The following is a 27,219-nucleotide window of genomic DNA, read 5'->3' as shown; positions in this document are numbered from 1 at the left end:
ATTCATTCCTAAAACCTTAATCTAAATTTTTGTAATACTGCCACCAAGTGGTGATGATGCCTCATTCCCCACAAAATATAAATGTTTTGCTTTGAAAAATCTTATTTGATAAAAGAATTTTTCCATTCCATATCAAAAACTTAACCTGATTGGTAATGTAAAAACACACAGTGCTATGACTTTCTTAAAGCATGTTTTGAATTGTTAACCTTGATAAGGTATCTGGGATTACAAATGTGCTGTGAGACCTGGCAAGAACATATCATTTTTAATGATTATTTTAAAAAATACAGAACACACCTGTACTCCGTGCATTCTGGGAGGCTGAAGCAGGAAGATGGCAAGTTCAAAGCCAGCCTCAGCAACTCAGTAAGGCTCAAAATAAGAAACAAAAACGGCTAGGGATATGTCTCAAGGTACTTATTAATCCTTTTCATTCCTTTTAGGGAAATTCACAGCTCTTTCTTTCCTCTTTATCACTTTGTAAATTGAAATCTATCCCAATGTCATATAAAATTTTTCTCTTAGCAATACTGTTCATAGACTAAATCAGGTTTTTCAAATCTTTTTTTAAAAAAACTGAATCTAGGGAGGATTTTACGCATTTTAAGTTTACCCTCTACCACTGAGCTACATCTGCTGCCTGGCAAAGACTTTTTTGCGGGAAGATCCAGGGGATTGAACCCATGGGTGTTCAACCACTAAGCCACATCCTTAGCCATTTTTCATTTTGAGACAGGGTCTTTTTAATTTACTTAGAGCCTCGTTGCATTGCTGAGGATGGCTTTGAACTTGCCATCTTCCTGCTTCAGCTTCTTAAAGTGCCAGGATTACAGGTGTGTGCCATATTTTTTAAAATAATCATTAAAAATGTTATGTTCTTGCCAGGTACCACATCTGTAATCCCAGCAACTCAGGAGGCTGAGGCAGGAGGATCACAGGTTCTAGGCCAGTCTTAGCAATTCAGTGAGGTCCTAAGCAACTTAGAGAGACTGTCTCAAAAAATAAAGAGGGTGGGGATTTAGCTCAGTAGTAAAGTGCTCCTGGGATCAATCTCCAATACCAAAAATAAATAAATATCTAGCACCAAAAATAAATTAATATTAAAAATGCTGTGTTGTCACATAAAACAAGGTTAAAATTAAAATTTAAAAACTAAAAACTTTATTTTTACTCGTTGCAGAATTTTAGCTTCCCCTTCAAAACACTGCAGTTTTCTTAAATATGATCTACATTACAATTATGGGGAAAGTTATTTCTAAATCTTTACTTTATCAAATAATATCTCAAATTTGATAGACAAATCAATCCCATCCTGTTTTGATTTGTTTCTGTTAACCATAGCACAAATACTATTTATTTATTGCTGTGCTGGGGATAGAACCCAAGGCCTCTTGCATGCTGAGTAAGCACTTCTACCACTGAGATACACCATCAACCAGAATAATGAATTTTTTAAGTTGGTTACTAGCAAAGATAATAGATACATGGTTGAAGAAACTGAACTTTAGAATAATGATAGAACTTCTCCTATATAATGATTTTTAACATTTTATTGCTGTCTATACTGATCATATATATAGTGCAAATAATGGCTTCTGGTGGATATAAAGCATTCCTGAAATATAGACCAAGGCTATACACTTCACAAACCTGCTTTACATAATCCATACAATAATGTTTAGATTTTAGTACAGAAATTCAGAGTGAGGAGGCAAATCCCAACATACTATATTTAAAACATCTGTCATTTTAAATTTGACATTGCCCTGGGGAAGCTTAACATAATTTTAACTGACTAATGAAAGAATACAACCACAAACAGTAATAAGAGCCCGAGAAAAATATTTAAGAAAAATCATAATAAACCGTACGGTTACATGTACATAATGGTCAGGCCTAAGCACAATTTAAAAACTCTGTTCAGTTATATGTTCAGGATGTGAATTACAAAGTTTAGCAAAATTAGTGAAGTAATAATTTACAAGGAAAGCAAGTTCACATAGTAGTGTTATTTTTTTTTTCCAACTACCAAGTGGAGAAAACAGTTCAAGGGCTCACAGGCAAATGCAACACCAGTTTTATTTTCACAGTTACTGAAATCATTCAAATATTAAATAATTTAATTCAAAGGAATTATTTACGCACACAAACTATTTGTAACAGCATGACTTTTTACTTGAAAAATAAAGGGTGAATATTATATTTTACGTATTTACATATTGCCCATAACACTGATGAGCTTTTTTTTAATGCTTTTCTAAAACTTTTTGTTTTTTAAAAAAACAAAAATACCCTTGAAAAGACTGAACCCAAACCGTGCCGCCTGTCACATCTTAACATCAGATACCATTGTCCTTATGACAATTTAACCAAGATTCAAGATTCTACTTTATCCTGAAGTATGAAAAGCATTAAAAGAAAACAAAAAACTAGCTATGTAAATATAATAAATCGTGCTTCCATAGTAAGAGTATCCTTTAAAAATGAGAAACAGTAAAGAGCACAAAATTTTTTAACTTTAACTCACAATACTGCTTAATAAATGTAAACTTTTTTAGTATTTCTTTAGACACATTTTTTTCCTCTTAAATAACTGAGGCCTTGTCATGTAGAGCCTTTTATATTGTTAAGTAAATGCACTTATTATGGAAAGTATTTAAAATAAATAATAGGCATTCCCCACCATTTCAACAACTTCTCTTAATGTAAAAGTCGTATATATTCTATTTAGGTCTCTTTTATGAAAAGCTGACCCTGGTTCTTTGTGTGACTTACTACATTTTACCTATAGTTGCCCCTATAAAGGATGCGATATTATTTTAGAAAGAAACACTACGTAAATATGTTGAAAAATAGAAGGACCAATTTAGATCTCTGACCTAGGAAATAAGTCTAGGTTCAGTCCTGGAAATGGGTCTTTTATAAATGAAGACCAAATGACTTTCACAGTTTTAGTACTTTACAGTTAGTACTAATCTGACAATTAGGCCTAGTTAGATAACATTGCATTCTTTTTACTGTGTTTTATACAAAATATTTTAGGAGAAAGTTTTAATAAAGCTGTATAAAATATTAATTTTTATAGCTTATAGTTTGCATGAAAGGTGGTATTATACTGAAGATCAAAGTAATCTTATTACCCTAAGATGTAGTTTAGATTCTGTTTCATTAAGCAACTTCCATACCTACAAATAAGTACTACCAAAATTCCGTGAAAGGCAAGTTAAAGAAACTATACTTCCATTGCTCCACAGAAATTCCATTAACTCAGTTAGCTAGCTATTTATCACTGAAAGAAAAAAACTTCATTTACCCTTTCTCTGTGCCTACTTCTTTCCCAATATATGGGTTGCATAGAATCTAAAAAACTTAAATAACAAATGTACTTTTTAAAAGAATGTATATCCAAGAAATTTCTTTTTAATCTGCTCTAACCTCATATATTCAAACTTTGCCACAGAATTTGTTTTCTAAAGCAGTAACATACTTAGTTCCCAGTCCCAGATTCTTTTACATACACATATTATCATATTTGAGATGTAGAATTTCCTGCAATGTATTATGTGCAAAATAACTTCACCACAAAACTTTTAAATAACCACTGCATTTAAAATCAAGCAACATCCAATACTCCAGCAGCAACAAGTTGCCGTGAAAGCCAGTCCAACCCTTCATACAGCCCCATACCACTTCGAGCATCACAGCCCTGAATAAACCAACTACGACCACAGCATAGTTTATGGAGACTGAGAAGTTCAGTGATTTCTTCTACTGACAAAGCTCCAGCAACATCCTGAAACACATACACAGTACAATTTTTATCAGTCCATACAATTTATCATTTTTTTCTAATTACTATTTGTATAGAAATCTACTGACTGTATTCTAACAGAAGCCGAAACAAAAGTTAAAACCTAGAATCATCTTTCAATAATTATTCTGAGATAAACAACAGAAAAATTATTTAGAGTTTTGGTAAAAATGATTTGTGTGTGTGTGTATGTATGTGTGTGTGTGTGTGTGTGTGTGTGTGTGTGTGTGTATTTTGCAAGAATAACCTTATAGTGTAATCAGTGAAGGTCTAATCTGAATGAAGGATACTGCCCAAGTCAGTAAAAGAAATTAACACATATATACTATAAAAATGGTTTATAAAATTATTTCATTACACTCTCTCTCTGAATGCCCCTTGCTCCTATTTTCCAAGAACAACACCAGTAACAATTTCTTACATATTTTTTCCAGAATATTTCCATGCAAATAAACAAAAAGAAACATTTGAGACTTTCTAAAACTAGGGGGTTTAGGATTTTTTTGTTTGTTTTATTTACAATGTTAAAGTAAATATATCTTTCCATTATCAACACATTCAGATTTTTCACCTTATATTTAACATCAGAATTGTACTCCCCTGTGTGGATGCAACATAATTCAATTAAGCAATCCTATACTGAATATTTAATGATGTGTGCTTATGTGTATTAAAAATCCATATACACAGTTGGCCCTCTGTATCATGGACTCTGCATCTGTGGATTCAATGAAAATATTTAGAGGACTGGGAGGGGAAGGGAGGGGGCATGGGGTTAGAAATGATGGTGGAATGTGATGGACATCATTATCCAAAGTACATGTATGAAGACAAGAATGGTGTAAATATACTTTGTATACAACCAGAGATATGAAAAATTGTGCTCTATATATGTAATACGAATTGTAATACATTCTGTTGTCATAGATAAATCAGAATAAAAACTAAATATATAAAAAGAAAATATTCGGGAAAAAATTGTCTGCAATGAACAAGTAAAGACTACTTATTATTACCTAAACAAAAAAGTTTAAAAACTATTAGCATAGCAATTACATTGTATTAGGTTTCATCCCCAGTACTACCAAAGATATTTGTAATTATAAGTAAACTACAGATGATTTAAATATTCAGGAAGATGTATGTAGTTAAATGGAGATACTATGACATATAAAACAGACTTGAGCATCTGAAGATCTGGGTATCTGCAAGGGGTGCCCTGGAGCCAATACCCCACAGATACTGGGGGACAAATGTATACATATATACATTGATATATATACATACATAAGGTTATACATACTTATAAAATTATCTGTAGAATTATATTTGGATATTTGTCTATTAGATGCATTACTTTAGAATTTCAGAGTAAAAGGGTGTACGCATTTAAAACTTTGAAATTATTCTCTAAGAAAACGACTCAGTTTAATTAATCATACCAATAGTGTATGAATCTCTGAGAATTACGAAACAATGTCATCTTTAACAACCTGATACTGTTTTTCACTATATAACTGTTGCAGATTTTATGCCAATTGTTTTGTGTGTGTGTGTGTGTGTATGTGTACGTATGCAAAACACTGGGGTGTGACCATTATGTGAAGCTGTTTTTGTTTTTGTTTTGTACTGGGAATTGAATTCAGCAGTGCTTTACCACAAAGCTACATTGCAGTCCATTTTAAAATTTTTTTAAAAAATTAATTCTGAGACACTGTCTCGCTAAGTTGCTGGGCTGGCCTTAAATTTATGATTTTCTTGCCTCAGCCTTTCACATGTGAGGCTTTAAAAAACTTGTGGCTTTAAAAATCATTTATTACAGACTGGAGACATAGCTCAGTGGCAGAGCACTTGCCTAGCACATGCAAGGCCCCGGGTTTCATCCCCAGTACTACCAAAGATAAAAAAAAAAAAAAAAAAAAAAATCATTTATTACTAAACTGGTTTAAGATTAGGATGCATGGAACACTTGTGAATAACATTAATGTGGTAACGGTTATGCAGTAGAATAGGGTAAATGCCCTAATTGTGTATGTTCCATTATAAGTAAGGGTAAATATATCAGTTCTTATGGGGAAAATTCCTTTTTATTCATCTAACACTTCCCCTTCTGTGACATTCTTCAACTTCACTTGTACTCCTCTTCTTCTACCTATACTTAAAAAGTATTCTTCATTCTCTTAGAAGCTTAGGCTCACGATCTAGGAATCTTCAGCTGCTTTCAATCTTTCATCCTCCCCTTATACTCACCAATTCTTCCTCTATAAAAACTCTCTAGTTTGCTTCTACCTTTGTCTTCCTCTAATTCAGTACTGTTAACTTTAATTATTTCAGTTTACTACGTCTCCCTGTCTATTCCCTTGTCCTGACTCACTCCACATTCTAATCCCAGAATTACAATCAAATTTTTAATGATTCTCCTTTTCTAAAGCATTAAATCTAAATTTCTTGATCTCACCCTATCAGACTTTTGCAATGTGACCTCATCTATTATTCTAGATTTTCTTAATCCTATGCCTGTACCTCACATATAGTCTATTTGATGCTCCCTAAAAACATTCATGCTATTATTTTATTCATCTGTAATGTTCTTTCCTTCACATGGAGACACACAAAATCTTATCCATAATTTCAACTACTATCATAATTTCAACTCAAATCCTACTTTTTACAAATCTTATAAGGTATCACCTTTAGAACTATTCTCTCTCCTTGCTCTCCATAACCCTTTGTTAATATTACTGAAGCTACTTATCAGTTTTGTTTTATTGGAATTTCATGTTTTTGCATACATACACAAGATTATCTGGTGAGCATCTATTACTTTATTTCTTTTTTATATACTCCAAAATACCCAGTACAGCACTTTCCATGTAGACTGTATTCAAAAAACACAGCAGAAATTTTAAAAATATCTCCTGCGTGGACTCTCTTTGAAATGTTTCCAGCTGCCTTATGCCAAGTAATACACAAAACTATTAAAATAAGCATTTTTATAAAAAAAATATATTACCTGTTTGTTAGCAAAAATAAGGAGCAAAGCATCCCGGAGTTCTTTTTCTGTTAACAACTTTGCAAGTTCACTGTGTGCTTCACTAATTCTGTCTCGATGACTGCTATCAACAACGAATACAACAGCTACAGAAAGGAACGAAGAACAGGGGAGTAGAACAGAGGGAGGGAGGATAGGGAGCACAGAGAAATGCAGAAGGAGGGAGGGAGGGAAAAAAAAAGAAACCCACAAAATATTCAATAAGTTACTTAAGCTTCAGTAAATGAACCAAATATTATATATTATATTTATATATATTATGTATATTATTATATTAAGGCAACAGTTTATTGACCATCACTATCTTCATATAAAGGCTGCCTATTTAATGACAGGAACACCTACTAATAAATTAATGGTATGATCTCAAGTAGTTAACATAATTTCACAGGTCTAGTTTCTCCATCTATGACAGGATTTATTATACTTGTTCTATCAAACACAAACTGCTTTTAATACTTTTAATGAGTAAAAATATGCTTCTCATGATCTACGTATTGATGCTACTTGTTCTCTGAATATTATTTCCTTTACAAAAAGAGTCTTAAAAAATTGAATATATCACCATCTTTCTCTCTCCAAATATGTAGGCTAAACATCTCCAGACTTTCAACCATTCCTCACATCCAAATTCCTTTTTTCAATTAACTATGGCTTTATACTAAATGTAATGTCAAAAATTTAGCAAAAATAATTATCTAGTCTCCCACCTAAGGTGGAATGTAGGATGAGAAGCATAAACTCATCTTGGGGTGTGAATCCAAATGTGAATAAAAAGTAAGTGGAATAATATAGTTTGGTCAAGAGCAAGCCCTTGTGGGTTCCTCCACAGATAAGAACTAAGTATAAATGAAAAAGTGGTGCTATAAGAGATTATAATGGGCTACATGCTGAATTGACAAGCAGAATCATACATCATAAATTCAACTTTATACCACCATATTGCCAGTGACCACATCCACAAGAATACAAACATATGTTCGTTAACTATTAAGTGCAGCCAAAGGGGCTGGGGATATAGCTCAGTTGGTAGAGTGGCTTGCCTAGCATGCACAAGTCCCTGGATTCAATCCCCAGCACCACACACACACACAAAAAAAAGAACAGCCTAAGTTAAGCATTCTTTAATTGCCTAAACATCTAAACCAAGTATGGTTTTTATTCGACAATAGTGTTTTATCATGTATAAGTCAAAAATATATATTGCAGCCTTACAACCAAAATTTTTTAAAAAATAAGATGCTGGACACTGATATATAGCAAAGTATTTAACCAACATGTATGTACCAGTTTTGCTAATTAAATTAGGGTGCTATAACCCATCAATCCTAAACTATTTTTAAATGAAGATTTCATTTCTAATTCTTACCTTGAGTATTGAGGTAATAGTGTTTCCACAATGGTCTTAACTTGTGTTTTCCACCTACATCCCAAATAGTGAATTTTAAATTTTTATATTCTACAGTTTCCACATTAAATCCTGTTTAAAAAAAAAAAGTTACTTTAATATAGTACTTTTATACAGTACTTCTATTAAAAAGTTTCTTCTATAGAGTTTACAATGAATGATATATCAAACATAGGCAACAAGAATTCTGCATGTAACAATAACTACTGAAGCCCAACCATCTCCATACCTAGACCTGCATGGGGAATGTAAACCTTAAATAGCTGCTAGCCTGTACAAGGTTCCTTAAGACCCTGGAATCCATGTATCTGCCATCTGCCAGCTTTGCACCAATACTTTATCCCTAACCCTCAGCCAGGGTAACCAATCCTCTATTTCTTCTAACTGTCCCACCAATTCTCTGTTCCTTCTTACTACAGCAACATCCACATTTCAACCCATAGCAACTGAATCTTGCACTGTTTTTTTTTTTTTTCTCCAAAATGTTGTTGGTTTCAAGGCAGAAAAGAGCCCAACTGTACAAAAATCAAAGAAACCCAGAGAACTCAGCTGTAATCAGGATTTGACTATAAAATGTTTAGTAAGGTTAAAAAAAAAAAAAAAGGCAAATTTATACTTACCAATTGTTGGAATGGGCTGCATGAACTCATCCTGTTTTAACTTAAACAAAATAGTAGTTTTTCCAGCACCATCTAATCCTAATGTAACAACTCGAATTTCCATTTTCGGTCCAATGTGAACTCTATTGTCCTTTAATTTAAAAAAAATTAAATCTTTTAATTTTGATAAGTTAGAAAGTAACAGCATTTGCACTTTTTTCCTTACTTATACAGCACCTTTGTTTATTATTTTCATCTCTCTTATGCATTCCTCAACCAAATGCGATCTGAGTTATATTCCTCAAAAATCCCCTAAATCTAATTTTCTCAAGGACATGAATTTCTCCTAATGGCTAAATCTGTCCATAGTAAAACTGACCACTCTGATTTTGTATATTTTTTTAAATACACATATCTATTAATTTTCCCAGAATTTCTAGTTCAACCAAATCTTCTTTCAAAACAATTCAAATTCAAACCAAACTATTAAAAATTAAACTGCTATTTAATTTCCAAAAATACCTTTTGTTAGTATTTTCCTATATACACACTGGCTAACATATACAAATAAAACAAATACAGGTATTAAGAACAAACTTTATACAGTGCAACTAACATTTTTCACTCAAAAGCATATTATGGAATCCTTGGGGTTTTGGGTGTGTGTGTGTGTGTGTGTGTGTGTGTGTGTGTGTGTGTGTGTGTGTGTGTGTGCAGTTTCCTAGGAATTGAATCCAGGGATGCTTTATCCCTGAGCTAACATCCCCAGTCCTTTTTTTATTTTTATTTTTTATTTTGAGAGGCTCTCATTAAGTTGCTTAGGGCCTTGCTAAATTGTTGAGAGTAGCCTAGAACTGGTGATCCTCCTGCCTCAGCCCCCCAAGTCTCTAGGATTACAAGTGTGTACCACCATGCACAGTTGGAGTCCTTTCATTTCAATACATACAGACAAAAGTTACTCTCTTAAATATTTCACTATATTCCTTGAACTCACAATTTAACCAATTTCCAACTGTTAGATTATAGATAATTTCTGATTTTTTGTTATTTACAAAGAATGCTATAATGAACATGCGTGTATATGTTTCTAGCTGCAGAACCTCTCTCAGTTCTCTCATTTATAAAATAACAACAAAATGGTATCAAATTTACACAGGATTGTTGCCGGGATTAATTTTTTAAACTATTCTTTACCACAGTTCCTGGCATGTAAGTATCAGAAATTATGTGTCAGAAATTATTTTGGTTCCTCTTTGGGTTTTTCTTTTCTTGGCTTTTATGATAGAAAATTTTCTTGGTTTTTACATGCTTTTCAGACTCTTCTTATTTTTCTTTCACTCACCTCTTAAATGTTGGCATTTTGACATTTTATATGAGACTTCCTTTTTTATTCTTTGTACTCTATTTTATTCCATGAGCTTCAATTATGGAATATGTGATCCCAAATCTATACTCAGTTCAGCACTAAGCCTCAAAAATAAAATAATATATAAACCAGAATATCACTGTGATAACTCTAGAGAACAACTGAGAAGCTACAGCACTCTGGTCAATAAAAAACCAAGAAGGAAGCTAGCTACGTAGCTCAATGGTAGAGAACCTGGCTGGCAAACACAAAGTCCTAAGCTGGATCCACAGCACTGAAAATATACACATACATTCATAGCATACATACATACATACAGTCAAGAAGGCATTCCAGTGAAATGGACATTCTGAACCTTGCCCATTCCCTTACTGGAAATAATAAGGTGTAAACAGGTACAAAACACTAGTAGGCTAAATTGGACAACAGATTAAAAGGACTATACAACATGACCGCATGGGATTTATATCTGAAAGGCAAGGACTACTCAACATGAATCAATGTAATTAGCAGAATGAAAGACAAGAAAAACATGATGATCTTAACTGATGTAGATACAGTATTTGACAAGATTCAATACCATTTCATAATAAAACAACAAACTAGGAATAGAAGAAAACAGAAAATAGGCATGCTCACTCACTCCTGCTCATGTGTCCTCTTCTCTATATATGTATACACACATACATATATATACACACAGACACATACACTCACAGAAAGTCCACAGTTAACATCATACTCAATGATGAAAAGCTGAAAGCTTTTCTTCTAAGTCAAGGAATAAAGCAAGGATGCCCACTCTTGTAACTTCTATTCAACATAGTTTTGAATTGATTATCCTAACCAAAGCAGTTAAGCAAGCAAAAGAAAAGGCATCCAAATAAAAAACGAGGACATAAAATTCTCTTCACAGATGACATGATCTAACATGGAGAAAACTCTTAAGAGTCCACAAAAATCTATTACAATGAATTCAGCAAGGATGCAAAATCAACATGCAAAAATCAGTTATATTTTTATACACTAACAACAGTATCAGAAAGAATACTTAAGAATAAACTTAGCAAAGGGGGTAAAAGATTTGTACACTACAAAACACAGCTATAGGAAATTAAAGACATCATAAAAGAACATTCTCAGTTCACAGACTGGGAAAATTAATATTGTTAAGGTGTCAATACTACCCAAAGTGATCTACAAACTCAGTGTAATCTCTATCAAAATTACAATGACACAGGCTGGAGTACAGCTAAGTGGTAGCTTGTTTAACACATGCAATGGTCTTGGATTCAATCCCTAGTACTGCAAAAAAAAAAAAAAAAGTAAAAATAAAATTCCCAATGTTTTTGCAGGGAAAAAAATCAATCATCCTAAGGACTCTCAAAGGACACTGAATTAGCTAAAACAAATTTCAAAAAGAACATAGTTGGAAGACTCATACTTTCTGAATTTAAAATATTTTACAAAATTATAGTAATGAAAATCCTGTGGTACAGACATTAAGGCAAGCACAGACAAAAGAATAGAAAGCCCAACAAGGTTGTCAAAGATCAGTTAGTGGAGAAAATATAGTCTCTTCAATAAATGTGCTAGGGGAAACTAGATATCCATATGCACATACAAAAATTAATTCAAACCATAAAACTTCTCAAAGAAACCAAGATTCATGACACTGAATTTGACAATAATCTTATGGAACATGACACCAAAAGCATAGGACACAAAAGCAAAAGTGAACAAATGGGCTTATATCAAACTTAAAACTACATAAAAGGACAGAATCAATTGAGTGAAAAAGCAAAAAAAGCAATCTACAGAATGGAAGAAAATATTTGTAAACTGAAGATTTGACAGGGGATTGGTATCATATATAGTACACCTACAATTCAAAAACAAAAATCAAATAACTCAATCAAAAATGGGTATATTATTTGAATAGACACATTCAAAACAATATAAAAATGACCAACAAAAATATGAAAACAAGTAAATTACTAATCATCAGAGTAATGCAAATCAAAACCAAAATAAGATAAAACCTCACACCAATCATGATAGCTACTATCCAGAAACAAATGGAGAACAACAGATGTTGATGAAATTGTGGAGAAATTCCAACTCTTGTCCACTGAAAGTAAGATTGTAATATTGAAAACAGAATAATGAACTGGGCATGGTGGCACTCGCCTGTAATTCCAATGACTCGGGAGGCTGAGGCAGGAGGATCACCTCAGCAATTTGGATACCATCTCAAGGAAAGAAACAAACAAAAAAAGGACTGGGATGCAACTCAGGGATTAAGTGGTAAAGTACCTCTAGGTTCAACCCCCAGTACTAAAAAAGAAAACAAACAACAACCAAAAATGGGTGGAAAGGACAAGGTTAGAAGCCAGACTTCTCTGAAAGACCATGTTTTGACTCTAAACCATGTAAATTTTCATATAATTATAGTAGAAAATTATTGTTTTAAAAAAACTCTTCCTAAAAATAGAAAACAAAATGGAGCTCATGAACCTTTTCTAATCAAGGCGAGCCCACTATTTAAAAAAAAAAACGACAAATATATCAACAAAATGCCAAATCTGGACCTTGTTTGAATTCTGGATTCTTTCTCAAAACAAACTGTTAACACAAGACAAGGGATGTAGCCCAGTGTTGCAGCACTTGCCTAGCATGCATAAGGCTGTGGGTTCAATCCCCAGTAGGGAAGAAAAAAGAAAAAAACTTAATAATTTGGAAAACATCTAGGAAATCTGAATACTAAATGCATAGTTGATAACAGTGAAAATATTAGAAATTTATTTTTAAACTTCTGGGTGAAATTTTGGTTAATTTCTTAAAAAGAGTTTAGAGTTACACATTAAAATATTTAGTATATGTAAGATATAATATATGGATGAAATAATGTTAGGATTTGCTTCAAAATAACAGATGACTTCATACAGAGAAGGAATAATAAGTTTATACTTGTTAAACTGAGTGATGGGTATAGGAAAATTCATTATATCTTATTTTTCCTATTTTTCTACTGATAAAAAAATTTTCTTAGAAATGCTTGCTACCCACATTAATACACATTGAATATATGTATTGAATTACCAAAATGTACTTCATGAAGATATACAAATTTTCAAAAATTAAACACTATTTAAAAAGTAAACCAATTCTACTTGAAAGCTGGAGGGGAGTTCTTAAAAATCTTTTAACTCATAAATTTCCCAGTTCTCTCCTCAAGCTGATTATTATGAAATGTAAATCAACTGTAATTTTCCAGAAAATATCCCTAAAAACAAAGTATAGTAATTACCTTTGTAAAAGTGACAGGAATGCTGGCATCCAACTGAATATGATCTGCAACCTCTGTAAATTGCTGCTGCTGTTTCTGCAAGGTTTCTAATAACCTTTTAATTTCCTGTTTTGCCAAGACAACTCTACAATCATCCTAGAAAGGGGAAGAGAGTATTTCTCATAAACTTTTTCTTAAAGAAATAGAAACTTACCATCATCAATTTGCAATTGAAATTCATTTAACATATAGTATTCAAAGTTAATTTAAAAGTAAATTTTAAAAACACAATAATAACAGGGCATTAATAATAACTTAAGGGCATATCAACAGATAAATGAATAAATTGTAGTATACTCACAAACAGAAGACTACATTACAATGAGAAACAACTACATGTGATATGAATTTCACAAATATGGAGTAACAGAAGACATGGCATAGAAAGTTCATACAGTATGATTCTACTATGTTAACTATCAAAACAAGTAAAAATAAAAAAGTCATGAAGGTTTCTCAAAATATAAAAATAGGAGACTGGGGTTGTGGCTCAGCAGTACAGCACTTGCCGAGCACATGTAAGGCACTGGGTTGGATCCTCAGCACCACATAAAAATAAATAAATAAAAATAAAGGTATTGTGTCCAACTACAACTAAAAGTAAATATTTTTTTTTCAAAAATTAGAACTACCATACAATCCAACATTTCCACTACTGGGTATATATCTAAAGGAAATTAAATCAGTATGTTAAACTGATATCTGAACTCCCATATTTTTAAAAAAATTTTTAATAATATTTATTTTTTAGTTGTAGTTGGACACAATATTTATTTTATTTATTATTTTTATGTGGTGATGAGGATCAAACCCAGGGCCTCACATGTGCTAAGTGAGCACTCTACCACTAAACCACAATCCCAGCCCTGAACTCCCATATTTATTACAGCATTATTCACATTCACCAAGACATAGAATCAACCATAGTATCTATCACATTTTCTTCATGAATGCATAAAGAAAATGTAATGTCTATATACACATGGATACTATTCAGCAATTCAAAGGAAAAAATTCTGTCATTTTCAGCAAGATGGATGAACCTAAAGAATATTATATGAAGGGCAGAAAGCCAAATACCATATTTACACATGTGGAATATAAAAGTATTATTCTCATGGAAGTAGAGAACAGAATGTTACTTACAAAAAGGCTCAGAAGGTAGTGGGGAAAGGAATGAGAAGTTGGTTAATAGGTACAAAGTTGTAATTAGAAGAAATTATCTTCTGGTATTCCACTAACAGCATGGAGGCAACAATGTACATACTTTTCCCAAATGCTTAGGATAGGAATTATTTCAGGTTTTGAAGTTTATAGGATTTTGACATATTTACATGTATTTTACCAGCTGAACATGCCTAATTCAAAAATCTAAAATCTGAAATCAAAACTTTTTCACTGTGTGTTATCACTCAAAAAGACTCAGATTTCAGAGCATTTGGAATTTTGGATTTGTGGATTAGTGATGCTCATCCTCTACTGTATATTTCAAAATAGCTAGAAGAGAGAATTTTAAGGTGATAGATATGCTAACCCTTAAGTGATAACTATACAATGTATACATCAAAACAGCACACTGTAACCTATAGATATGTACAATTATTATGTGTCAATTAAGTATTTAAAAAATATAAAAAATTAACAAATTCATCTGAAAAAATGAAGCTAAAACCTCAATTTCACTTACATTAACATAATGAGATAATACCATGTCATTAACACTTGCCAGCCATATTGCCACAATGCTTAACAAAAAGAATGCTGTTAAATATTTCAATAACTATGAACATAATTTTTCTTTTTAAAAAAAAAGTTTTGTAGTTGTAGGTGGACAGAATGCCTTTATTTTATTTGTTTATTTTGATGTGGTGCTGAAGATCAAACCCAGTGCCTCATGCATCCACTGAGCTATAGCCCCAACCTATGAACATACTTTTTCATAAAATAAATATAAAAATACTTTTCAGTACTCAAGTAAACACAATTTAGGACATGATTCCATTCTAAATTTGCTATTTAATCACCCATCATGAACTGAACAAGTATTTATTAAGCTCTACCTATAAATAAAAACTATAGAGATACAAAGATGAAAAAATACACCCAGACAGCATCTAGGATGAATATGCATGCACTATCATTCAAGGTCAAATCAGAAGCTACATCTCACACTTATTTGAACACAAAGAACTTAATATGAAGAACTGTGAACTAGATGTAGTTATTAACTAGATAAGTGAAAGAGTAGGCAGGATGAAGGTAGCAACCCTAGGAAAAGGGCTAGGGAAAAAAAGGAAGATGATAGAATCATGAAAACTTAAGACACTCAAAGAAGGGAACAGACATCTAAGAAACTCAGCCTCCTCATATAAGGACTGATATTTACAGGAACTCCAATCAATGAGAACCCACAGGAAACTGCTTCCTGCCTTCCAGCTTCACTCTAGGGCCCTGTACTGGCAGCACCTAACATGGAACCAGCTGACAACAGATGTAGTTTAGAGTTCTAACACCAGCCTCACAAAGCAAATGGTAAAAAGAGTAGAACTGGAGTTGAAAGAAAATATATGGCATACACATTAATTATTACAATTCAATGTGATAAGAATTAAACAACTCTAGACTGATCAGGTTACAAGCTGGCTACACTCATGTAAGTGTGATCAGAAATTTAAGAGAAAAAGCTCTACAATAGCAAAAGGTTTAATTTATCATAACTTAAAAACAACATAATTATTGGAAGCACATCAATAAAGACATGAAAGACTGCAGCCTTTCTGAAATTCTGTAGGTAATAGCTATCATTATATTTCCCACTTATGAAAGCAGATCCAAAACAAAAATGTGCAAGACTGACGTTTTTATTAGAACAGTGAATCTCATTTATTAAAAAGTAAAAAATCTACAAACTAGGAAACAAATTGCTTATGATATCTCAACCATCACAAAACATATTTGTTGTGACACTGAAGTTAAGAACCACTGAATTAAGGCAGGGAATATATGCTAGAGAGGCACCCAAAAAAAGACCAAGGAAGAGAAAACTTCAAAAAATAAATATTTGAGCTGGACCTAGAAGGAAGAGAATTTCACTAGCAGAAAGAAAGATACAGGCATTCCCAGCAGAAAGAATAGCATATGCTTCACAGAGAAGAGGAAAGAGTTGGCGTGACTGAATAAAGACAAGTTAGAGAGTTCCTATAGCTCTATGATGGAGAAGGCTCATGATATGGTTGGTGGAGCAATTTGAAATTGGATCACATTCTAAGCACAATGGTAAAGAATGCAGCAAACCCCAAATATCCATTAAATAAATATAATAGACTAGTATGTATCTCTGACAATTACCTAGTTAATCTTATTACTACAGTTCTGACCACATTAAACCACCTACCTGCTGCAAAGTCTTTTCACAATGGAGACAGGCAGTTGAAACCTGGGACAAGAGAATAGTCATATCTTCTTGTTGCTGCCTGAGCCATATCAGTTTTTCACGAACATGAGCATCAACCACACTTAGAGCCATTTCTTCTTGACGACACAGAGTTTCATGTAGATCAGAAAAATAAGCTCGAACACATGATCGGGCATTCTCTGCAGTACCTGGTACCTACGGGGGTGAAAAATGAGTTTTAAACTAATGTAACCTTCACAAATATATTAAAATTTTAAATACCATTTATGTCCCATAAATTCCAAAATTTAAGTTTCCACATTAGACTTTTTTCCTCTCAAATATAAGACTTTGAATATCCAACATTTTATAAATGACATCTCAAGCAAAATAGAATACCTAATTTCTAGTTTCCTCCAACCCCAAACCTAGTTACCTCCATCTAAGAAAATGGTAATTCCATCCTCCAGGTTGTTAAGCCGAAAAAAAGAAAACAGGAGTCATCCTTAACATCCCTCTTTCGTGTCCCTCAATAAATTCTGCTGTCTTCAAAATCCATCCAGAATTTTTACGCAAATACAGGTCTTTATTAATTCAGGGAGTAACAGGTTATAACAGGTTATAACTTCAATATCTATAACTTTACATTTACCCTTTCATTAAACTAGGGTTAGGATTAGTACCGGATAGCATTATATACTATCTGTCCTGAAGGTGATGGCTTATCTCAAATTAACCCAGATTTTTTGTAGAGGCAGTACCTCTGTAAAACACTAACAGGCAACAGTTATAAAGTTTATATGGAAAATACAAAATGAAAGTAACAGGGCAAAAATATATTCAGTTTGTGTAATAGCTATGAACCAAGAAAAATGATTTTAATCATCCTGAACCTTTACTTAGTTATATATTATAGCACCTGTTTGAGACCACAGAAATCTTTACAAAAAATATCAATCTTGGGGCTGGGGTTGTGGCTCAGGGGTAGAGCGCTTGCCTAGCATGCTTGAGGCACTGAGTTCGATCCTCAGCACCACATAAATGCAAAATAAAGATATTGTGTCTACTTAAAAAAGTAAAAAATAAAAATTTTTTTAAAAATCAATACTTTGAACACAACTTTAAATGAGCTAAAGTTTAGCCTACTTCAGAGCCATTTTAACATGGAGTAAGGTGGGAAGCAGAGACTTATCTCAGGTAAAATGGGGCTCTTCACAAACAACACAATGCAACATTACCTCTGAAACATGAATCAAAGAAAAGCTAAAAGAAGTCAGGCGAGGTGGCACATGCCTGTAATCCCAGCAGCTCAGGAGGGCTGAGACAGGAGGATTGCGAGGTTCAAAGTCAGCCTCAGCAAAAGTGAAGTGCTAAGCAACTCAGTGAGACCCTGTCTCTAAATAAAATACAAAATAGGGCTGTGGATGTGGGTCAGTGGTCAAGTGCCCCTAAATTCAATCCCAGGTACCAAACAGAAAATGGCTAAGAGAGCTTTTAACTTTCTTTTTGTGTAAAAAGTAGCAGAATACTTCCATGTTTTACAATGTCACCTTTAAACAAATCAAGCTCTCCTTATTACCTTCCAAAAATAAATTTAAATTCCTATTTCACTGTGAAGAGCAACTTATTGATAACAGCCATAAAATATCAAATGACATGAATAAATACCAATTACATTTGTTATTTTTATACAAATTCAAGACTATTGCTACAGATCATTTTAGTTTGGCAAACACCAACTTGGTAAAGTGCTTTATGTTTAACTAAGCTTTATGTTTAACTAAGTTTAACTTTTGAAATACAATTCAGAATACAAAACATACAATAACAATAATCACAGGTCTGCATGAGTTAACAAAAACCAAGGACAGCCTTAAATCTCTTATACATTTAGGAAACAGTGTTAATGATCAGAAACTGACTTAAGTCAAAGCAAAGAGATATAAGACAGGTCTTCAAATGACAATGGGGCCCTTCTATATCAGACACAATGTATAAAAGAGAACACTTACTGGTTATCTTGCCAATAAACTTACATAAACTTTCATTTTATAAACTTTTACATAACATTTAGGCAAGGCTTAAACTGGTATAATTCTCAGATGCATACATAGACCTAGTGTTATGGATTGAATGTTAGGTGTCCTTCCAAAAGCTCATGTATGAGTCAATGCAAGAAGGTTCCGAGGAGAAATGACCAGGTCATGAGAGTCTTAACCTAATCAGTAAATTATTCCCCTGATAGGGATTAACTAAGTCGTAACTGAAGTGGTAGGATGTGGTTGGAGGAGGTGGGGTTTGGGTCATGGCTTTGAGTACATATTTGTATCTGACCAGTGGATCCTTTCTTTTTGCTTCCTGTTGATGTGAGCTGCTTCATTCTGCCACACTCTTCCAACATGACATTCTGCCTCACCTCAAGCCCCAAGGAATGGAGCTGGCCTTCTATGGACTAAGACCTATGGATCCATGAGCCCTCAAATAAATTTCTTCCTCTACAATTGTTCTGATCAGGTCCTTTAGTCACAGCAGTGAAAAAGCTGACTAAAGCACCTAGTCAAATATATTTAGGGTGTCAACTATATTGTTATACTCTAAATAACAGTTTTTTTTAACCAGATACAAAGTAATCATTTAAGACTTTAAAACAGGTACAAGCCCTAATTCATTTAAGACTATTTCCCCAAGTAATGAAACCTAACAAATACAAGAAAATTATCCTGATGGATAAGAGCAGATCAACGTTTCAAACTTTGCTTCATATCAGTACATAAAAGTTCAAATAACTTTAACTGTGCTAATTAATAGTCAATTTAATCACAAACACAAACTAATTGAGACTGACCTTCCACAAACCTTCTGTAACATTACTTAAATATTTACAACTTCTTCACATCTTAAATTTTGCCCTCTTTCATCTTGGACTTTAGTACAAGACTATTACTTTACAGGACAATATATTTTCTCATCCAAAAACATTTCTTTTATCTTCTAATTTTCCATACCTACAACTTTCTTTTATCTTTTCTAGTTCTGGACCCTTTCTTAAATTCATATCTGAAACAGAGCTTATGAATGTTATCTGTGTGTCTGATTTACACAACAAATTTCACCTCAGGAGAGGGCTGGACAATGCAGCATCTACAAAAACTGTGCCTTAATCTTTTTCCTCTCAGGTTGCATTCAAGGGGTTGGAACACAGGATATATATATATTTTTTTAATTTAATATTTATTTATTTATTTTTTTAGCAGAAACAACATCTTTGGTTGTATGTGGTGCTGAGGATCGAACCCGGGCCGCACGCATTCCAGGCAAGCGCGCTACTGCTTGAGCCACATCCCCAGCCCCACACAGGATATTTTTGAGCCTGTCTCCATTATCATTATCACAATGCCATCAAATTTAAGCAAGTTCCCCACTGTAAATTGTACCCAGAGGCTCCTTTTGGGCATTTTTCTTATACTAGTCATATTAATAAGCAATGGAGGAGGCCCTTTCCATCATTTTCTTTAGGCTTCCTTGAAGATCCCTTTGTAGTGGCTGCCTACAAAACTCAGGTTGGCCTTAGTTTCTGTCTTTTTCATTTTTTGTGTATAGTTATTTATTTTGCTAGTCTCCTAGGCATTTAGTGTGATGGGATACTGTTATAGCAAGAATTGCTCTACCTCCGTCATGAATATACCCTGGCCAAATGAGTGTCCTGTAAGATCTTTAAAGGAGAGACTATTCCTGCCCCCAAGTCATAAACTGATAATGCTAAAATCTATAGCCACATTCTTTGTGACCAGCAGCCCACCTTCCAAGGGCAAAAGGAGCTGAAAGGAAGGGCAGAAGGCAGGTTTTCTTTGGCCATTATTCTACATCCCAGGCAGCTTTTCTAAATTTTTTTCCCCCCAGTTTAGGGCTAGTGTCCTTGACCACAGTGAGATAATTTATGGCTGCCTGGGGCCAGGCTGAGAAACAGTATGGGGTATGCCAGCACTGGGTTTAAAAGATTTAAATATTTTTAACCCTGTCTTCTGGTGTTCTGCTATCCTTGCACACAAGAGGCAGTGCCTCTGGGCACATTTAACTTAGTTCCTGATGGTCATACTCCTTATCATGCAACTGCATAAATGCCTGTACATAATCTCTTTCATGTACTTTATCTCTAACAGACCAAATTCAATGTCAAGATTGTACAGTAATCCAGAAAAACCACTCAAAGGCTTATGCCTATAAGCCAAGATCTCTTTGCACAAGAGACTACCAGTAAGATCAATGCAGCATGGCCCATGTCTTAAAAGGGCCAGTAATAAGACAAAAAAAAAAAAAAAAAAAAAGACGAGAGGATAAAAGTCCAGACTGTTATGTAAGTTTTCTCTTTTATCCCTTCCTCCATTTTTCAGATCTTTAAGATAAACCTTCCCACCCTTACCCTAAATTCTCACCCTGTTTCCTTTGCCCTGGTTCCCGTCTTCAAAAATGCTCTAACCCTCATTTTAAAGCATAAAAAAGCCCTCATGATGACACTTTTCTCTTCTCTGATCATGGATCACTGTACCCAGACCAAGGAAGGCCAATCTCTTCCAACACAGAGAGCTTCTTTAACTTGTCTAGACTCCTACCAGTCCAAGAAGCATCTGCTGCCTCATTCTCACAGGCCCTTTTTCTAATTGTATACTATAATCTACACTATAAACTTTCGCTAGATTTCATACAATCTGAAGGTTTTCTTATTCTGTTCCTTTGGAGCTCAAAGCACCCTCTTCTACTACTTAGTATATACAAATTTATTTAGAAATTTTAAGTTTCTTATTTTTGGAGCTATGAGAGGGGAATGGCAAGAAAACAGATTAGAGAGATAAAGAACAAGTCATGTGAAGTCATGTGAAGGATGAGACGAAACCCTATTCCCATACCTCCACTGACTGAACGTAAATATTTAACAATACAGTTTTACATACTTTCTATTAATATTCATACCATAGTACATTCAAATCAAACTTCTAAATAGATGTATTACAATTTGCTTAGAATTTAAAGGCTAAATGGCAAAATTCAGGGGAGGGAAAAAAAGAGTATGTAAGTTTATCTTACATAATTAGCTGAAAAATAAATTCAAAATACAGTAAATACAATTTAATAACAATCTCTCATATACCCTGAAGGAGGAAATATTGGATTTGGAGGGGTAATCACTATGTCCAAGTAATCACCTCTTTGGAACTTCTATGTGGAATCTTTCTGTAAGATATGATGCTGCCAATCTCCCCCCTTTCCTAGATGCAGGTCTTTTAAGTTTCATAAAAACAACTAAGAAACTGAAGCTCTTCTTCCTAGCTCTGAGTAGACTTCCTTTAGTAGTCAGTCCTTTCAAGGTTGCATCCATCAAAGTGTATCTGCAACCATATGTTTGTGCTGGAGAACTCCATTCTGCAGTGGTGGCTATCACTGCTCATCAAGACCAAGGGCACCAAGCAGGCATGTTTTCTTGTGATCAAATGGCTTCTCAAGCACTTTCCTAATTTTTTTTTTTTAATAATTTGACTCCACTGCCATTTTCCTCCTTCCACCAGCAAGATGCTCACCCTGACCTCTGACCCTTGCACAAAGTCCTACATCCAGAATTTGATCATGCCTCCACTTCAACAGCCAAGCAAGCATTATCACCTCCCATCTGATTATTATGGTAACATTCAAATTGGTCTAATTGCCTGACCCTCCAAGTTACTTATCCAATCAACACTAATAATCACTAAGACTATCTACTCTACATCTTTAAAATATAAAATCTATCTCCTTTTCCATTCTTAATATCATATTATTATAGGCCATAAATATCCCTGAACTCAATTTCAACAATGTCCTACCAGGTCTTCCTGCTTCCAATCTTCTTGTTCTTCTCACAATTCATTTTCTACATTTAAGAGCAATCTTTTTTGTTTGTTTTTGTTTTGTACTCAGAATTGAATCCATGGGCACTTAACCACTGAGCCACATCCCTAGCCCGTTTTTGTATTTTATTAGAGATAGAATCTCGCTAAGTTGTTCAAGGCCTTGCTAAGTTGCTGAAGCTGGCTTTGAACTCAAGATTCTCCTGCCAATAATTTATCACAGCTCTTAAGCTAAGTTTCAAACTTAAGATGGTTTAGGAGACTTCACATGATTTGTTCTTTATCTCTCTAATCTGTTAGAACTTTAAATTTCTATATATGTCTAATCCTCATTTCATGCCATCTCATCAAACTCTTCCCTCTCTAGGACAACTCACTCCTCACCCTGCTCTTCTCCCGTATTGAATTCTTCCAAATTTCAGCTTAGACATCACTTCTTTGAGGAAGCCATCCTTGACCTATATGAATTGTTGCCCCTCTTATAAGCTGCCAACGCACCCTATACTTCCTCAACCACCCATACAAAATAGTTGCCATACTACAAACTGTCTCTCTCCCATGATGAATTTCAAGTTTCATGAAGATAAAGACTTTTTTAAAACTGTACTTCCAATGACCACTGTGATATTGGCACATTTTAATTCTGGAATACTTCTTAGAAGGTTATAAAGTGAGAATGAAAAAGAGTAAGAAGAAGAAAAAAAAATCCATACATGTTCTGTGTGAGCCATTCCAATTCCATCTTCAACTATTTGTTCACCGCCTTCAATGTGCTGAACAATTCCAACTAATTTTCTGGAATAATCTGAGATTTCTTCAGTGAAGGTCCGTATACAGTGAGCCATATCTAAAATTGATGCTCGGATCTGGTTAGCTTCTGGTTCCAATACTGAATGCTACAATACAACATAATTACAGAAGAGAATTCACAATTTTGACTACATAAAAAATTAATTAACTCCCTCTTTGAAAAAAATAAAAACACATCAGCCATAGGTGCTTTTAAACAGGAAAAAGTATGGCATAAGGTAAAAACAAAAATTTTTTTTTACTTTCATTTTTCATTCCTTCATAAAATAAATATACTACAAAGAAATAATTCAAAATTTGTAAGTCCATTTATTGCTAGACAAGGCTACCTCTAAAATTATATCATAAACAACAGTTCATTAACAAACATAAATAATACCTTAAAATCCAACATATTATGAAAACACAAAGAAGTTTTGTTTCCTGAATCTAAGATATTTCTCAGTAAAGAAAGAATAATGAGGTGTCTCTGAAATATTTATGGCATTCAGGATTAAATCTTTCATTTTTTTTCACGTTACCCAGTCCAACTCATCCATCACGTAACTTTTCTTTAGTTCTCCTTTTTAGCATAAAGAACCAGATCATTAAAAAAAAAAAAAAAAACCCAGATCATAAAAAACAAGGTCATACCTTATGACCTTGGTGTTTTCCATATTCTTTGCAGACACAACACATAAGGGGGCTAGTTTGACAACCTTCTTCCAAGCAAACAAACTCAATGGCATGCACCTGGTGTTGAGAGCACATGGTTTTCTCATGAGGTTTATCAGCCAGAGGCACTCGCCTGTGCTTTGCTAATGTCTTCGTAGAATGAGTAACTTGAGAGCACTCTGAGCACAAGTGAGTTGCACACACAGTGCAATATACAGATGCAACATGAGCTTCATCTTCATCACAACGAATGATGCTCTGATAAACAAAAAAATTAATGCCTTGAAACTGAACCCAACTCATTATAACATGGCAAATTTTGAAATATAAAACCCCAACTTTTATTTTTAACTCATCAGTCTTTATACACAGTATACCTTAAGATGATTATACGACCTCCTACAACCAAAGTGTTATTTACTATGATTAACTAAACTGTGATTAAACTCATATTGGTTTGGTTTGTTAAGCCCAGTTCAGGTGCTCAGTCCAAATCCACAGCCTCCCACAAATCTTATTTACAATGAAAATATGCTGGTAATTGATTACAAAGGTTATTTGTTATTCTTCTGAGAAAGTATTCATTTCCGTGGGTGAGGAGCTACTTCCAAGACTAATTACCAAAAAATGTTAAAATTTAGAGGCCAAAAATAAAACTTGTCATGGATACACTCTTGTCCCCCAACTCTGGTGTCAGAGGTAGAACCCAGGATCTCATGCATATTAGATAAATGCTCTACAATGAAGCTATACCCTTAACCCTCTCATGGGTCCAATGATCTCTTCCATTAAATTTATACACAAGAAACTGAAACATAAAAAATTACAAGTCTTCTTTAAATACAAAAAAAGTCTGACACTAAATATGACCCCACTGCTTTCAATATTATTTGTCATGATCATGTATAAGAAGGCTGGCAACACAATGTTATTTAGGTAACCTGGGAGTGTGAAGCAGAATAAGCTTTTTTTTTTTGGCAGCAGGGGGATACTGAGGACTGAAGTCAGGGGCACTTGGCCACTGAGCCACATTCCCCAGACCTATTTTGTATTTTATTTAGAGACAGGGTCTCACTGAGTTGCTTATTAGCACCTTGCCATTGCTGAAGCTGGCTGTGAACTCCCAATTCTCTTATCTCAGCTTCCTGAGCCAATGGGATTACAGGCATGCGCCACCACGCCTGGCGCTAGCTGTGAACTTTTGAAAACACAGACACTCAGACTCAACCTGAGAAACTTGTTTCAATAGGTTGTAAGTGAAGCCTGGAATTTGTGTATTTTTTCCTAAATATATACAAATACCTTATCATAGCTTATATTATATTGATTAAAGTCTATTATACAATAGACTTAGCTCCACAAGCAAATCTATTACACAATCATGGATAGAAACCACCAGCTTAAGTTAAAAAATAATAAAATCTACATAATATATAAACTTCTAAATATTTCTAATTTCCATGAATTACTAAAAAGCATTTCAAGTGGATGAAAAATAACGTGTCATAATAAAAAATGCCTTGGAATCTTTTGAAGAATAGTAGTAATATTGGAATTGGAAGGAGAGAGATTGAGTAAATTTTTCCAGAAATTAAAATTAGAAAACACATCAATGGTGTCATTCCTTACAACATTAAGTAACAAACCCAAAGTTGAATAGTTTTGTTTCCAATTATAAGAAATTTGTATATGCACCATAAAATACTCATGAATTCTGTTTTCTAGAACTGACAAATAATTTACAAGGTCAACATTAGATAATATTGTAATGTCATTTGAAATAAAAATAAGAGATACAGCATGTGAAAGATCAGCAAAGACTTTAGAAAACAGTGTTTCAGTTTGAAATTCATTTCACTGATTCACTTTAATATAAAGAAATCATCTCTGGGGCTAGGGATATAGCTCAGTTAGTAGACTGCTTGCCTCACATGCACAAAGCCCTGGGTTTGATCTCCAGCACCACCAAAAAAGAAAAAGAAAAAAAAGAAATCATACAATAAAAGCAAAGTGGAAATCAATCTGATTTTTTTTTTCATGATACAAAATACGTGCTTTTAAAGTTCATCACTGCCAGATGTGATGCTGCACACCTGTAATTTTCAGCAGCTTGGAAGATTGAGGCACAAGGATCACAAGTTAAAGCCAGCCTCAGCATCACAGTCAGGCTCTAAGCAACTCAGCAAGACTCTGTCTCAAAATAAAAATGGCTGGGGATGTGACTCAGTGGTTAAGTGCCCCTGGGTTCAATTGCCAGTACAAAAAAAGAAAAAGATAAAGAAAATTCATTGCTGAAATAGTTTACAATTATCTACTACAAATATTCTAATATCTAGAACAGTCTGAGAAAGTCACATTCAGGGTTAAATAAGCTATGCAGACAACTCTTGAAGTGCTAAAAATGTATTTTAATATGGTTAATAGACTTTTACCCAATAATTACCAGACATCTGCCTGTCTGGATTAAGAAAGTGTATCTACATATAATTTATTTTTTTTAATTAACTTTTTAGATGTAGTTGGACACAATATCTTTATTTTATTTTTATGTGGTACTGAAGATTGAACCCAGGGCCTCCCACATGCTAGGCAAGCACTCTACCACTGAGCCACAATCCCAGCCTCTATCTACATGTAATTTTAAAAAGACAGCAGAAGCTACTGCTATTTTTAAGATATTTTGCCTTATAATAAATGAATGGCCTCTTTCATGTAGTTTCTCTTTCTTTTGTTCTACTTTACTGTTGATTCATTTTTGTATCCTTTGCTCTAATGTAGCTTACACATCTTTCTTACTCTTCTATAGTAATCTTACTTTAATATTTTCAAGGAACTCAAGCTTCAGTTTTACTTTTATTCTGTTGGAAATAGTGTTGCCTTCAGAACTCTAATGT

At 33.7% G+C, this 27,219-nt stretch overlaps 1 protein-coding gene across 1 annotated transcript in view; it reads right to left on the bottom strand.

Annotated features, from left to right (window-relative positions):
- Positions 1-1,538: 1,538 nt before the first annotated feature.
- Trim23 (tripartite motif containing 23) overlaps positions 1,539-27,219 on the bottom strand; it is a 35,874-nt gene continuing 10,193 nt past the window's right edge. Inside the window, exons 4-11 of the mRNA XM_005319561.5 lie at positions 24,305-24,583; positions 23,575-23,757; positions 16,983-17,198; positions 13,550-13,684; positions 8,895-9,024; positions 8,236-8,346; positions 6,828-6,952; positions 1,539-3,796 (exon numbers count right to left, since the gene is read on the bottom strand). Coding sequence (XP_005319618.1) covers positions 3,617-3,796; positions 6,828-6,952; positions 8,236-8,346; positions 8,895-9,024; positions 13,550-13,684; positions 16,983-17,198; positions 23,575-23,757; positions 24,305-24,583 — 1,359 coding nt within the window. The 3' untranslated portion in view covers positions 1,539-3,616. The remainder of the gene's footprint in view (positions 3,797-6,827; positions 6,953-8,235; positions 8,347-8,894; positions 9,025-13,549; positions 13,685-16,982; positions 17,199-23,574; positions 23,758-24,304; positions 24,584-27,219) is intronic.

The sequence above is a fragment of the Ictidomys tridecemlineatus genome, chromosome 1 (assembly GCF_052094955.1).
Source record: "Ictidomys tridecemlineatus isolate mIctTri1 chromosome 1, mIctTri1.hap1, whole genome shotgun sequence".
Taxonomy (NCBI): Eukaryota; Metazoa; Chordata; class Mammalia; order Rodentia; family Sciuridae; genus Ictidomys; species Ictidomys tridecemlineatus.
The sequence above is the reverse complement of the archived record's forward strand: the minus strand, read 5'-3'. Positions and strand labels throughout refer to the sequence as shown.